This window comes from Chenopodium album, chromosome 18 (genome assembly GCF_948465745.1).
Source record: "Chenopodium album chromosome 18, dcCheAlbu1.1, whole genome shotgun sequence".
NCBI classification, from domain to species: Eukaryota; Viridiplantae; Streptophyta; class Magnoliopsida; order Caryophyllales; family Amaranthaceae; genus Chenopodium; species Chenopodium album.
The window spans coordinates 44,455,090-44,468,636 of NC_137851.1; the positions used below are offsets into that span (position 1 = coordinate 44,455,090).

The following is a 13,547-nucleotide window of genomic DNA, read 5'->3' on the forward strand; positions in this document are numbered from 1 at the left end:
CTGAATTTTACTGAACTAAATTAATTTTACTGAACTAAAATTAATTATACTGAACTAAACTTTTTTTTATAGAACTGAAATTATTTTTACTTAATATTATTTTTTTAAGGTGAAGTGAACAAGGCCTTATACTCATTTTTGTTTAATAATTTTTTTATTCTTCAACCAACTTTAATTTTATGATATTTTATCATATGTACGCACGAAAAATAGAGCTAATAATAAAATACAGAGTGAGAGACTGTTCTGATTTACTGAATTGAACTGAACTAATTGAAACTGAATTATTTATACAAAAAGGAAATTAAAAACTGAACTGAACTAAGTGGAAGATTACAGTCCCCGAGTATTAAGTACAATGAAAGTTACGCAATGAAAAAGTCAAGATTAACAAAATAAAAAAAAAAAAAAAAAAAAAAAGACGTGGACTAGGGCGACGACTAATTAAACGCGCGCGGTACTGTTAAAGAAATAGAATGCTGAAAATTCAACTCCCATTTTATTACGGACTACACTGCTACCTACCTTCCTTCGTCAAAACCAGGGAATTTTCTACTTACCGGAATTTTCTCTCTCCTCTTTCTTCCTTTTTCTCTCTCTTTCCCATTCTATTCAATTCACGCGTCTTCTTCTTCTTTATCATCTCAATCAATCCTCCTCTTTTATTTTCGTTTTTTTAGGGTTTTGTTTTTTGTTTTTTTTTTTTTTTTTTTTTTTTTTTTTGTAAATTTGGGATTTTTAAAAAAAAAATTAATAAATTTCCAGGGTTTTGGGAAATTCCCAATTTTAATCATTTATCAGGGTTTTAGGGATTTGGGTTTTTTCAATTTTGATTAGATTGTGTGATAAACGAAATGGGAGGAGCTTGTTCAGTTGGGACGATGGGAGGGAGGATTAGTTCAGAAGAATTGGAGCAAGAGATGGAGAACAAAAGCAGCAGCAAAAATACGATCAACAATAAGTTGAAGAGGATTAAAAGCTTTGGAAATTTGAAAAAGAAGAAAAATAAGAATTCCGATGATGATCCTATTACTGCTTCTCCTCAGAGATTTTATTCCGGCGAGTTGAGATTTTCCGGCGATCTCAAGGTATATCTTCTTTTTCTTTAATTTATATGGTAAATTAATAAATTTGGAGTAACGATAATTAGTAACTAGCTTAGTTGGCTAAAGACGAGGGCGGGTATGAAAGATTTGTGATTAAATTCCGTCTGAGTAATAATAAGAGAACATTGGTGTATTTTGAGTAATTTTGTGTTGGGTTATTGTTTTTTTTGGTGAATTGATTGAATTATAGAGTTGATTGATATTTGAAGAGGTGTAATATTAGAGATTTTTATTTTTTAAAATTTTACTTAGTTGTTTGGTTTATTTAATTGAAAAGAATGCATTTTTTAAAAATTATATTTTATTCGGATTTCCAAAAACTTTATATTGGTTATCAAAAGAGCTATATTTTTTTTTTTTTTTGGAAAGGAAAAGACCTATAACTTTGGCATAGATATTGGTTGATAACTTAGGGTTCGTTTGGCATCGCTGTGGTTTTCTGTTTTTTGGTTTTTTGTTTTTTAAAAGTATATTACATATGTCACATAATGGATCAAAAAATATTTAGACTTATTAAAATCATGGTAATTTTGAAAACTGACAACAAAAAAGTGAAAACACCTTTTTCTTGTTTCCTGTTTTTGGTTTTTAGTTTTCAAAAAAACAGGAAACTGAAAACCAAAAATGATGCCAAACAAGCCCTTAATATATTTAGTTGAAAAAAATATACGTATAAAATCACAAAAGATTGAAGCATTGTACCATAAATAGAGAGGAGCTTTCTACATATAAACTTATATAGTGTTTGTTGGCCTAAGCTGCTTTCGACTTATCAAAATTCAAGTTACTTGATTGTAACTCCACTGCTCCACTATTGGAAAGTTTTTTTGAAGATAAATTTACTTGTGGGAGGAAAGACATGATAGTTTCTGTTGTAGATGAATCTTCTTAAGTTGTGTCTTTCTTGGACATAATGATACAGCTCACCGTTGTTCACTAGCACTTTAATTTTCTAATTGAATAAAAATCAAGCATTTGATAAGAAATTGATTCTTATTCTTAGAACAAGCCTTTCGTGTAGTCCTGACTAGTTAGGATTGATATACTAGCTGGTTGTTGCCATTGTTGTTGAATTTTGACATGAATATGGTTTTAAAGCCATATGCCCTCACCTTATATCTCTACTTTGGGATTATGGTCTTCTCAGTTTATTTGACTATTATTACAGGCTCCTCCAAGAGGATCTTCATTTATAGGAAGAGCTAGCGTTGCTGGAATGGAAAAGGCTGTTGATGTCATAGATGCACTTGGAAGTGGAATGACAAACTTGAGTCATAGTGGGTTTTTGACAGGAAAGGTGGCCAAGGGGAACAAGATATCGATATTGGCATTTGAAGTAGCTAACACAATCACACGAGGTGTGAATCTCATGCAATCTCTCTCCAAGGAAAATGTTAAGTACATAAAGGAGGAAGTAATTCCATCAGAAGGGGTTCAGCTTTTGGTTTCTTCAGACACTAAGGTGTTGCTAAGTTTAGTTGCTTTGGACAAAAGGTTGTTATAGGGAACTTTAAATAGTTAATTTACAACATTTTTGTTTTCTATTACAAAATATAACATGTTTTATTGGGTTCTAGGGAGGAACTTGATGTCTTTTGCAAAGAAGTGATTAGATTCGGTGACCGTTGTAAAGACCCACAATGGCACAACTTAAATCGATTTTTTCAAAAGTAAGGTAGAACTTTTATTTATATTGAATTCTATTGAAGCTGTGTTGTTTAATTCTAACTGAATTCATATTCTCTTTGGAACTGGCTCTGTTGTTTCAGTCTGGATTCCGAAAATGCAGTACATGAACCTCAAAGAGAACAGGTCGAAGCAAAAATGCAAGAATTGATGACTTTAGCTCAGAATACCTCTGTAAGTTGCATTCTCAGATCTATATGGGGTGGTGGGGACTTAGATCATTATTTCTGCATTGTTAAATGTTGAATGCTCAATATTGTTATGAAAAGACGTCCTTACACATTGATGGGCAAGGAGGCTGCCCATTTTGGGGTAGCTATATGCATTTCTTGTCAGAGTGACAATAGCTGAATATTTGCATTCCAACATGTGCTGAAAACAGTCAATGTTTTATTTTTGGTGCGTAGGAATTGTACCATGAGCTGAATGCTTATGATAGATTTGAGCAAGATTATCGGCAGAAGGTTGAAGAATTGAAGTCCTTAAAGTTGCCTCGTAAAGGTTGGTCTTATCTGATTGACTATGTGAAACCTTTTCATTAGTGCATCTGAAGAGTTTAATCTCCTTTCTGGTTACTTCGTTCAACTAGTGCTTTTAAAGCAATAACCTTAGCTAGATTATGTTGGTTCCTTTAAAAAGCATACTTTTGTCAAGGGATGTTGCAGCTTGAAAATGAATTGGGGACTTGGTTTAAGGATCAGGATTATAAGCTACATGTAGCTGCCTGGCTTGGTTGACATTCAACGCCACATTAAACCTAATTTGCTTTTTAAAAATAAGGTAGCTCAGCTGCAGAACTTTCATGCTTTCCAGCTGAAGTCTAGCAGCTGCTAAATCTATCTTGATTGACGTTGAATGCCACATTTTTGGGTTGCTAGGAGTTGCTAAATCTATCTTCACTGAATAAATGGTCAAGAATGTCCCGCAAAAATGCATTGTCTACCATTGAATTTTCTTTTTTTACTTCTTCGAGGTCTGCAGAAGAATTATTGTTTCAGTACATCTCTAATCATGCACAAGGATCCCTCTAAAGAATATATTTCACTGCTATCAGCCTGTTAAAAATCTTTGAAGTATATTTATTTAAATTGATTACTTTTTATCTGCTTGATTGAAATCTTGTCGTCTTTTGTACGACCTTACTGATATACTCTGTATATTTGTTTATTTTGTACTGTAGGAGAGCATCTCGTGATGTTAAACAATGAACTAAAACAACAAAAGAAGATTGTAATGAGCTTGAAAAAGAAATCTCTTTGGTCAAAAAAATTGGAGGAGGTAAGGACCTTGCTCTACTTGTTTATGCTAGCCTGGGATTATCTGCAAATTGATTGAATTCAAGCTGCATTTCTCTTTGATTTCTTTTTCTTTTACTCGTGTATTATCTTTAGTTATTGTCATCTCAATTGCTGAAGTAGTCATTGGTTCATATGGTATATATTTTTATCTCATTATATTGAAGTGTTAAGTATTAAGCAATCTATTGCCTTCTGCTTTTCAACACGTGATGGAATGATTACAGCTGAATATACCCTGATTGTAAACTGTCTGTCTCATCTTGTACAGAAAACTTCCAATTTGGTTCTGTTGCTCTAATAGAAGATACAGTTTGATCTTTCTGAATGCAAATATTGGATACTTAAATCTCAGTCATTTACTGCTTCTATTTAATTGATATGATTTTTTTGTTTTCTTCCTCCTAAATCGCAATTAACTCATTGTTTTGTTTGCCATTTTCTTTCCAAATTGCAGGTCATTGAGAAGCTTGTCGATATTGTAGCCTTTATACATCAAGAGATTACTGAAGTGTTTGGAGCAGGTATATGTCTATCAATCTTTGTGGGACTGGAACATGTTTCTAAATCTCGATTAATGTACATATGGCTTTTTGAATCTTGTTTATTGTTCTTTTAATTATATACTTCTGATATACAAAAGCCTAAGGTACTCCTTATCTGTTTTTGAAAGACATGATGGATTTCTTAGGACTCTGGTTAAGATCCAAAATTTATTAATGACACAGAGACATCTGTGTCTGGTGTTCCACTTAAAATATTACACTGATTTTCATGTTGGAAAAGACAAGGCATATGTTGCTATATGGGATTAACTCAGTCTTTTGGCCTTACTGATTATTTAGAAACTTCTCCTTCCTAATATGTATGGTCTATTTCAAATTTGTTCCAAAATTACTGTCTGCTTTTTACTATACCAAAATTCTGCTTGAAGCCTATTAGATGCTTCATTTCAGATAGAGGGAGTAATCTAGAATCCCTAGGTATACAACAATACTAGTGCCCCAACTGGTGAATGGTTGATGATGGTTACTATAAAATGGCAGGTGGAGTAAAAGCTGGAGAAGAGACCGGTATAGATGCTCAGAGGCTAGGTCCTGCTGGTCTTGCTTTACATTATGCAAATATTATTAACCAAATCGACAACATTGTAAGTTTGGCTATCCTTTATTTTGTGATTAATCCTAATTTTATGTAAATGATGATATTGAACAAATATATATGCTCTTCAGGCGTCCAGGCCCACTTCTGTTCCCCCTAATATAAGGGATACATTGTATCGTGGATTACCGGATGGTGTAAAGACTTCTATGCGCTCCAGTTTGCAGAAAGTCCGTATTAATGAGGAGGTATATTAGTAATCTTTTCACAAATGTCATTTTTCCTCAAAATGTAATGTCAGTATGCCTCTGTTGGAACGAAATGGATCTTCTGTCACGTTCTCACACCAATAACAAAAAAAAAAGTCTATGCAATTTACTGGAACTTTGTTTTGTGGGGGAGGCATTGGAAGCTTTAGGCCTTTAGCACTTCTGGCTTATTGCACTCATCAATATTTGACTGTATTCTAAGATGCTCTGATAATCTGTATAGGTTGATGTCCCTCAAATTAAAGCTGAAATGGAGAAGACTCTTCAATGGCTTGCTCCCATGGCGACAAACACTCTAAAGTAAGCTATGTTTTGTTTTTGTTTCCCCCCCTTTTGATGCTTCTATTAGTGTACCCTGATTTGTTCTTTTTCAAAGTATAAAATTTTCATGTGCACAATTCTTATACATTTACAGTTTCTCATTTATCTTTTGTTTCCTTTAACTTGGAGCAGAATGCATCAAGGTTTTGGTTGGGTTGGAGAGTGGGCTAATTCCAGGTTTGTAACAACTCTGCTTTCATATTCCATACGCTCATTCTCCACTTGTTTGAAATGAGAGTTGAGTTTTATTGTGTGCTTATCTTTAGCATGAGCAGTTGTCTGAGGGTATGGGGCAATAGTGTTAACTGTTAAGTTCTTGTTCATAGTTCTACATCTCTACTTGTACATCATAAGACAGAAAATTCATGAAGGTACTCGTCTTCTATCAGTGGTTGGATAAAAAAATGATGGGAAATTCTCTTTTACCAAAGAGAATTAAAAAAACAGTGTTACCTAAGAATTTCCCAAAAATGATCCAATCTCTATTATTTTTATTACAAAACTCCAGAATGCCATTAGATGTATCTTAATTATGCAAAAATGCTATTGTGATCACACTTTTTCCATTCTTGGAGATAGATTTATTATTACTCCGGATTTAAGATCTTTATTCTGGTTGTGCAGCATTGAATACAGCAAAAAGGCAGCAGGAAATGGCACCTTAATTCGTCTCCAAACTCTCTATCATGCAAGTAGGGAGAGGATGGATAGTTACATCCTTGTGCTTGTAACACTACTCCATCAACTGATAAGCGGGATGAAACGCAGAGATTATGGGCTAAAGACTTTACACCCACTGCAATCTCCTAGCAAAAAGATCCTGGTTCTTAATTCACCATTGAATAGTTTCTCATCCCTATGTGATGGTAATAAGCCCCTTAGAGTTGAGCTCACTGAGGAGGACCGAAAATTGCTAGAAATAATGAGCAAGTCAAAACGCACTCCTGGAATTAGCAAAAGTCAGGAATTTGGCAAGACTTCTCAAAGTATGGGCAAATCTTGGACATGGAGTAAGAGCAGTGAAAGTTCTCCATACAAGGAGCTGAGATCTTATCGCACTGTGAGCTATTATGATGTTGGCTACTTGGACTTGATGAGTGGTGGCATTGAAGCACCATTTTGAGGAGTTGCATAATCGTTACTTGAATATTTTGCCTGAAGACCATCACCCTTCATTCGTTATATTTCTAATGTATATAATGGCACATATTGCGAGTTTTTGTGTAGTACATACTTAGATATAGATGCATTATATTCAACTGACACCATACTCTTGATTGGGTATATAAATGGGAGATATATATATATATATAGTCAAATAGTTAACTCAGATTTGTTGAATGGTTGTAATGTGGAGTTTCTCAGGTTCAAGTTTTGGTTCCAGTAACTGGCCGACGAAATTAGCTAAAATAACTTATACACCAATAACATAACACGCCTATATTAGCTAACTAGTTTAGAACCCGTGTCATGCACAGTATACAATAGTATTTCATTATTCGTTTATTAAAAAATGTACAAAACCGAATCATTGCAAGTAAAAAAATAAAATAAGAGCAATACAATAAACATATTCATGTATGATATACTATAAGGCGTAATTATATAGTCGTGCCATAATGAGGTGGAAGACCTTAGTAGAATAGTGTTTTGAAAATGAGTAAGGTTGTTATAGAAGTAACTATGTATATAGGAATTGTAAATGTATATAAAGTCAGTTTAATTTATCCTTGTTATATTGTACCAATTTTGAATGTAGAGCTCCCCAGTCCCTATGACCCTATGAATGAAAATTAGTTGTCTTTTGGGCCTTGTTTCACACACAAAAAAAAAAAAAAAAAAAAAAAAAAAAAAAAAAAAAAAAAAATTAAAAAATAAAAAGTTCGTTTATTTTAATTATATTTTTAAGAAATTAAATAAATAAGTAGGAGTTTATTAATTATGAATACTTTCGACAATATCTACTCTATTTATAGTATTTCGGTGAATCTAAGGGCATGTTCTGATTTACTGAAGTGAGCTAAACTGAATTGAACTGAACTAAATAATTTATGAAAGAAGGAAATTAAGAACTGAGCTGACTGAAAATAAGGTGAAGAGAACAGACCCTAACTATAATGTACTATTAATCTAGTCTAATTAAGAGTAATATAAACCTGTACTTCTATATATGAGTTTGTTAATTTTAAATACAATTAGCTAATATCCTATTTTATGGTATTACATAACATTCTTATACTTTACCACTATTAATCTAGTATTCTTGTTGAGCTTCATTCCCTAATGTAAGGCCGAAACTTTTTCTTAAGATATATTACTTCTTCCTGAGATATAGTTACAAAATAAAATATCTTTAAAAAAATAAATAATAACAATATAATAAAGTTTTGGCGAGAAAGAGGTGATGGCATATGTATTTTAGGGATATTTACGGAGATTACTTTAGTATATGTATAGATAGATAGATTGATTTATCGGTAACTATTATAAAATGTCATTTTTTGGGCATGAAATACATATGTATTATATTATAGTAAGTAAAAATATCTAGATTTTAATGATTAAAAATTATCATAGTAACTTGTTTGCATAATTTTTATTTAATTTTTTTTTTTTTTTTTTTTTGGTTGATGAGACAGTATATACGAAGTATTTCACTACCTTCTTAGCAAAATGTATGCAAGAATTCTTTGAAATATATATTCACTATTTGACTATTACCTTGTGCGTATATATTATGATGAAACATATGATTACGATCTTAACTAAATTTGTTATATTAAGTAAGGAGTAACAAATTTATTTAGTGATTATTTCTTATAATATAATAATATAGGAAGATGTTTTATATTAAGTAAAATATTTTAGGTAATATTTTATTTTCCTTACAAAGAAATAGAGTATCATCAAGGTCAATCTTTTTTTATATTCTCTAAAAAAATAACAAAAAAAAGGATACACCAGGAAATAACACGTGTCATTGCTAATGTGTCTTTTAGTATATAATTATTGATTGATTGATTGTCTATTTACCCTTTCTAATTACCTCCTTAATATTCCAAGGGAAAATTTTTGCACTGATTAAAAAAGTGAAGGAGTGAAAATCAGTTGTCCCTCCATCCCCAAAACTTCGACCCTGTTGGATTGATTTTGCGGTTATTAAGAAACTTAAATAAAAAGAAATAAAAACATATTGGAAAGACAAATTTACATGTGGTTTGTAAAAGAAGTAGAGAGATACAGTTTAAAAATACATGGAAAAACAAAATCTTATATGAGGAAGCTAATTTTACATAAATATTGTTGTAAATTGGTGGGTATTTTAATGCAAATGGGTCGATCATTTTGAGACTAAAATTAGGCCAAAAGGGTCGAAGTTTTGGAGACGGAAGGAGTAGGTAAATTTAATATATTTTGGCAAACATTATTCAAAAGCTTGTTTTACCACCATTTTCGACACACTAACTCAAATACTAAAAGTTATTATTAATTAATATGTTGTTAAACACTTTATTTGAATTAAGTAGTGTTTTGATCAGGTGGTCAAAACATTAAAACCACGTAACTCCATCCTATATCCACTTCATAAACTAAGTTGTTTAATTCTTTACTCAACTTAAAACACGGTTTACTCTTCCGTTGTAAGTGATGATAAAGCATCTAATAAACTATAAATCCATTAAAAATGTGAATATATAATACAAAATAAAACAAATTATCTATGTCTTCTCTTTATAGTATGACTTTGCTCAACTAAATTACTCAAATGAATTAGTTAGACTTTCTCTACTCAACCCAAACAATAAATTTAACCTCTACACTAGTCAATCAATCTGAAGCTTAAAGTTGTTGGAAATGCATACAACATTTCAACTACTATTTAAAACTAAAACCAAATGCACTAAATGAAGCATATATATTAGTATGTTTCTTGTGCCATCAAATTATTCATATCTAAACACAAATCACTCTTCCAAATAAACTTCAAATGGAAACCTTTGCAACTCACAAGCATAACACTAATCTCATCTTTGCCATAATTACCATATCATTTTTAATTGTTCAAAATGTTGAATCAATTCAACAACCCATCATTCAAGAAGATCAACCATTTCCCAATAGTTTTGGGTCAGCTGGCTTGGGAAGTGTCCCAAATGAATTGGGTACCCCTACAAATGATGGGACTATCCCCTCTATTGGGGCTGCTTCTTCTGACAACCCAACTCAGCAATCTCAAACAGGCTATCAGCAACAGCAACAACAACAACAATTGGGCAACCCTCAAAAAGGCAGTAATATCCCATTTTTAGCTAATAATAATAACAATAATAATAATCTTAATAATAGGCAATTTTCTCCTAATTTGCCTTTCGCAGTTAATAATCAGAAAGGGGTGAATAATCCTAATGCTTTTTATAATAGAGCACCTGAAAAGTCAAGCCTAGGAACACTCATGTTGGTTTCATTTCTTATGTATTTGGTCATAAATTTCTTTGTGCTTCCCTAAACCACTATATAAGTCTGTCTATAAGTGAAATGTTTCATATGATTAATGCAAATTTATGTCTGAGTTCTTATCAATGTAATTCCATTATTCCAAATTTAATTTGATTTTGTTATGTGTTCATGTCTATTAAGTAGAACAAACGATGATAGCTCTATATGTTCCACTCCGAGAATGAAGTTCAACTTTAAAGACGATATATTTTTTACTACCTTCGATTTTTATTATTTGCGACTTTGAAATATTTTATATCTCACAAATAATACCCAAATTTGCAAATAATAAAAATCGCAGGTAGTATATAAATTCTCCCTCAATTTTTTTTGCTGTTTCTCCTATTAGGAATTGAGGAAGGAACCAATAAAAGCATTAAAAAAAAGGGGGCTGCCTAGTTAATCTTCATGATTGCTATACTATGTCAATCTTTGATGCCATGTCAGAAAATGGAGTAAAAGCAAGCCAAGTCAGCAGGAGAAAGTTACACAGTGGCAAACGGTTTCAAAACGGTGATGCTTATACTAAGTTACTCCGTTAGTTAGTTGGGGAGTTAATTGACGGTGCATTATGTTTTCATTTATTGTAAGTAGGTGATTGTTTATAGACCATACAAAGTTAGGACTTTGACTTATAATTATTTCTTTCCTAACAAGTATGACAGTATGATACTTTATCTACTTCAATTAAAATTTCTTGCTTCTTTGGATATTTATGGGTAAATATCCATAATGTGCGCTTCATATGAAAATCCAACTTATTATTATACTTGTTATTTACTTCATCCTTTTCATATTAATCTCAACAGTAACAGTTGAAATAAGTGTTAATACATATAAAGGGTGTTGCTAGGTAAAAGAATTATTTCATTACATAATTAAATAATTTTGTATACGAGTAATAATTATAATATACTAACTAGATTAGGTTCCGTGTCATGCATGGTAATTTCACTACATTTAAATAATAAAATATAAAAAATTGTATAAAAAATAACATAGATAAATTACAACTACAACATACTTCCTATGTAATATCTTCCTATTTTGCATACATAATGATATAAAACATGAAATATAATGAAAATAATCGATTAGACAAATGAGTATATTAAAACTACATGTTAGACCATATGAATAATTTAAAATTTCAATAATAAATCAGTATCAATTTTTTTTTTTTAATTATTAACAATATAAGTATTTAAAGTTATTTGTTACACTTAATGACATGAATAATAACCCTGATTTAATGATATTTGGTTAAATTTTTTTTCCTAAAATATGATAATATATAAAAGTATGAGACATACAAATAAAAATGGAAATTTTAATTAATCAAAATTTCTCACATGATTACGTACATAGATAAAGTGTATATAAATGATACGCTATTTTGTTAAACCCTCTTCATTTTTTTATGTTATTCATTATAGAAGTAGGTGAGAATAAAGCATTAAAAAATCAAAAATTCTGTTTTATAATAATAAAAATAATAATTTGTGTAGTACAAATCTATTATTTAATAGATTCATCATTTTAAACATTGTTACAAATTACCTAATTTAAATTATATTCATCATTTGAAGGAATAAATTATGAAGATGTGACATACAAAGTAATACGAAATATTTTTTATGATTTATTGTCTCATTTTTAAAATATATGGGAAATGGAATAATAATAGCTTTAAAGGAATATATTAATTATTGTACCAGATATATATAAAAGATTTGGAATAATATTATGATAGTTTTATTATACGAATATATTTATTCCCTCGGGATAGTTACAACACCAAGACTGGATTCTGCTGTCTGTACCTGTAAAACAACGGAAACTCCGAGTGGTTGGAGTTCTGCCTCCGACGATCAAGTTAGAACCGGAATGTACGAAGGTGCAAAAAAGGTAAAAGTGAGATTTTCTCGGATTCCGAGATCAGATGGTGAGAGAATTTAGTGTTTGCAATAAATGAACGTGCCCCAAAAATGGGAGAAATCTCCCTATTTATAGGGTTGATTAGGGGATTTTTTACCCAAGCTGCGTGAACCAATGAGGGGCTGCCACGTGTCAAGGGCTGGCAGGTCACCTCTGACCTATCCCCAGTTGACACGTGGCCTTCCCAGATACATTCTCAAAATGGCGGCTTTCAGAGGCCCAATTTCCCAAACGCATTGATTGCGGCGCAGCCCATCTGTCCTAGGTCAGATGACCTAGGGGAGGGCACCTTTCCCAAGGACCCTATAAATAGGGAGATATTCCCCCAAAATGGGGGACAATTCAGAAATTCACCAAACATTTATTACATCCTATTTTCTCTCTCATCAGAGAACTCCTGAGCTTGGAATCCAAGCAGATCCCCACCTTAAATTCCGCACTTTTTACTCTCCTTCAAGTTACTAACTTGAGCGTTGGAGGCGGAGCACCACCCAAACGGTGTCTTCGTTGATTTTGCAGGTACAGAAGCCCTCCGGACCAGTCTTCGAGTTGTAACTCTCCCAAGGGACAAAAACACCCAAAACATTTGGCGCCGTCTGTGGGGAGAGTACCTCAAGATGATTCAAAATTCTGTACCGATTCACAGTTCTACCTCTCTACGTCCGGGTACTCAGTCGGGTAACCCGGAAGACTTGCAACCGGTTATTCAGCCGGTAGGATTTGAAATCCCCCAGCCTCCACCTCAGCCTCAGCCAGAGGTATTCACTAAGGAGGAGGATGAAGAAGAAGACAATGATGTTGAGACTTACATCTCTAGGGATGGTTCTCTCATCTCTAAATCCATCCGTTCCAGAGATCAGCTGGAACGAAACCTGGATCAGGCAGGCCCTAGCAGCCGGCCTACTGGGAGGTCAGATGGGGAAACCCGGAAGACCAGAGGAGAAGCTCCAGTCACCCGGAACGAGCTCATGAAATTCATGAACTCCTTCAAGGGTGAAATCAAGAAGATGATCAACAACAAGGCAGGCTCTTCCAAGAGTCAGCCGGCTAAAAAGACTCCCAATGATGGGAAGAAGAAGAAGCCGGTCAAGGACAGGCAGCCAACTCCCCATCCAAAGGAGAAGGCAGCCGTAACACTTGATTGGTCTAAGATTCTGATGCCCCGGCGACCCCAGCCGGAGGCTAGAAAAACGTCCACCTTTGATGCTAGAGAAGTCATCAATCGGAGGAGGCAGCAACAGTCTGAGTCAGCTTCTACCTCAAGCTTTCCAGACAGCTTCAAGCAAGCTTCCTCAAGGAACTCTATGTCCTTGCATGAGAGTCGGACAGGCGGT

At 32.9% G+C, this 13,547-nt stretch overlaps 1 protein-coding gene across 1 annotated transcript; it reads left to right on the forward strand.

The window, feature by feature from the left end:
* Positions 1-503: 503 nt before the first annotated feature.
* LOC145592431 (protein PSK SIMULATOR 2-like) lies at positions 504-7,110 on the forward strand. Its single transcript, XM_081648883.1, has 12 exons — positions 504-1,088; positions 2,275-2,600; positions 2,684-2,776; positions 2,876-2,966; positions 3,200-3,293; positions 3,973-4,070; positions 4,545-4,611; positions 5,134-5,237; positions 5,320-5,436; positions 5,681-5,757; positions 5,911-5,955; positions 6,403-7,110. Exons 1-12 carry the CDS (start codon positions 855-857, stop codon positions 6,899-6,901), a joined length of 1,845 nt encoding a protein of 614 aa, XP_081505009.1. The 5' UTR covers positions 504-854; the 3' UTR covers positions 6,902-7,110.
* The last annotated feature ends 6,437 nt before the right edge of the window (positions 7,111-13,547 follow it).

Excerpts from the sequence above, each read along its gene's own strand:
- LOC145592431 (XM_081648883.1), top strand. The coding sequence starts at position 855 with ATGGGAGGAGCTTGTTCAGTTGGGACGATGGGAGGGAGGATTAGTTCA. Across the intron at positions 1,089-2,274 it reads GATTTTCCGGCGATCTCAAG|GCTCCTCCAAGAGGATCTTC; the intron begins GTATATCTTCTT and ends CTATTATTACAG. Across the intron at positions 3,294-3,972 it reads CTTAAAGTTGCCTCGTAAAG|GAGAGCATCTCGTGATGTTA; the intron begins GTTGGTCTTATC and ends TTTGTACTGTAG.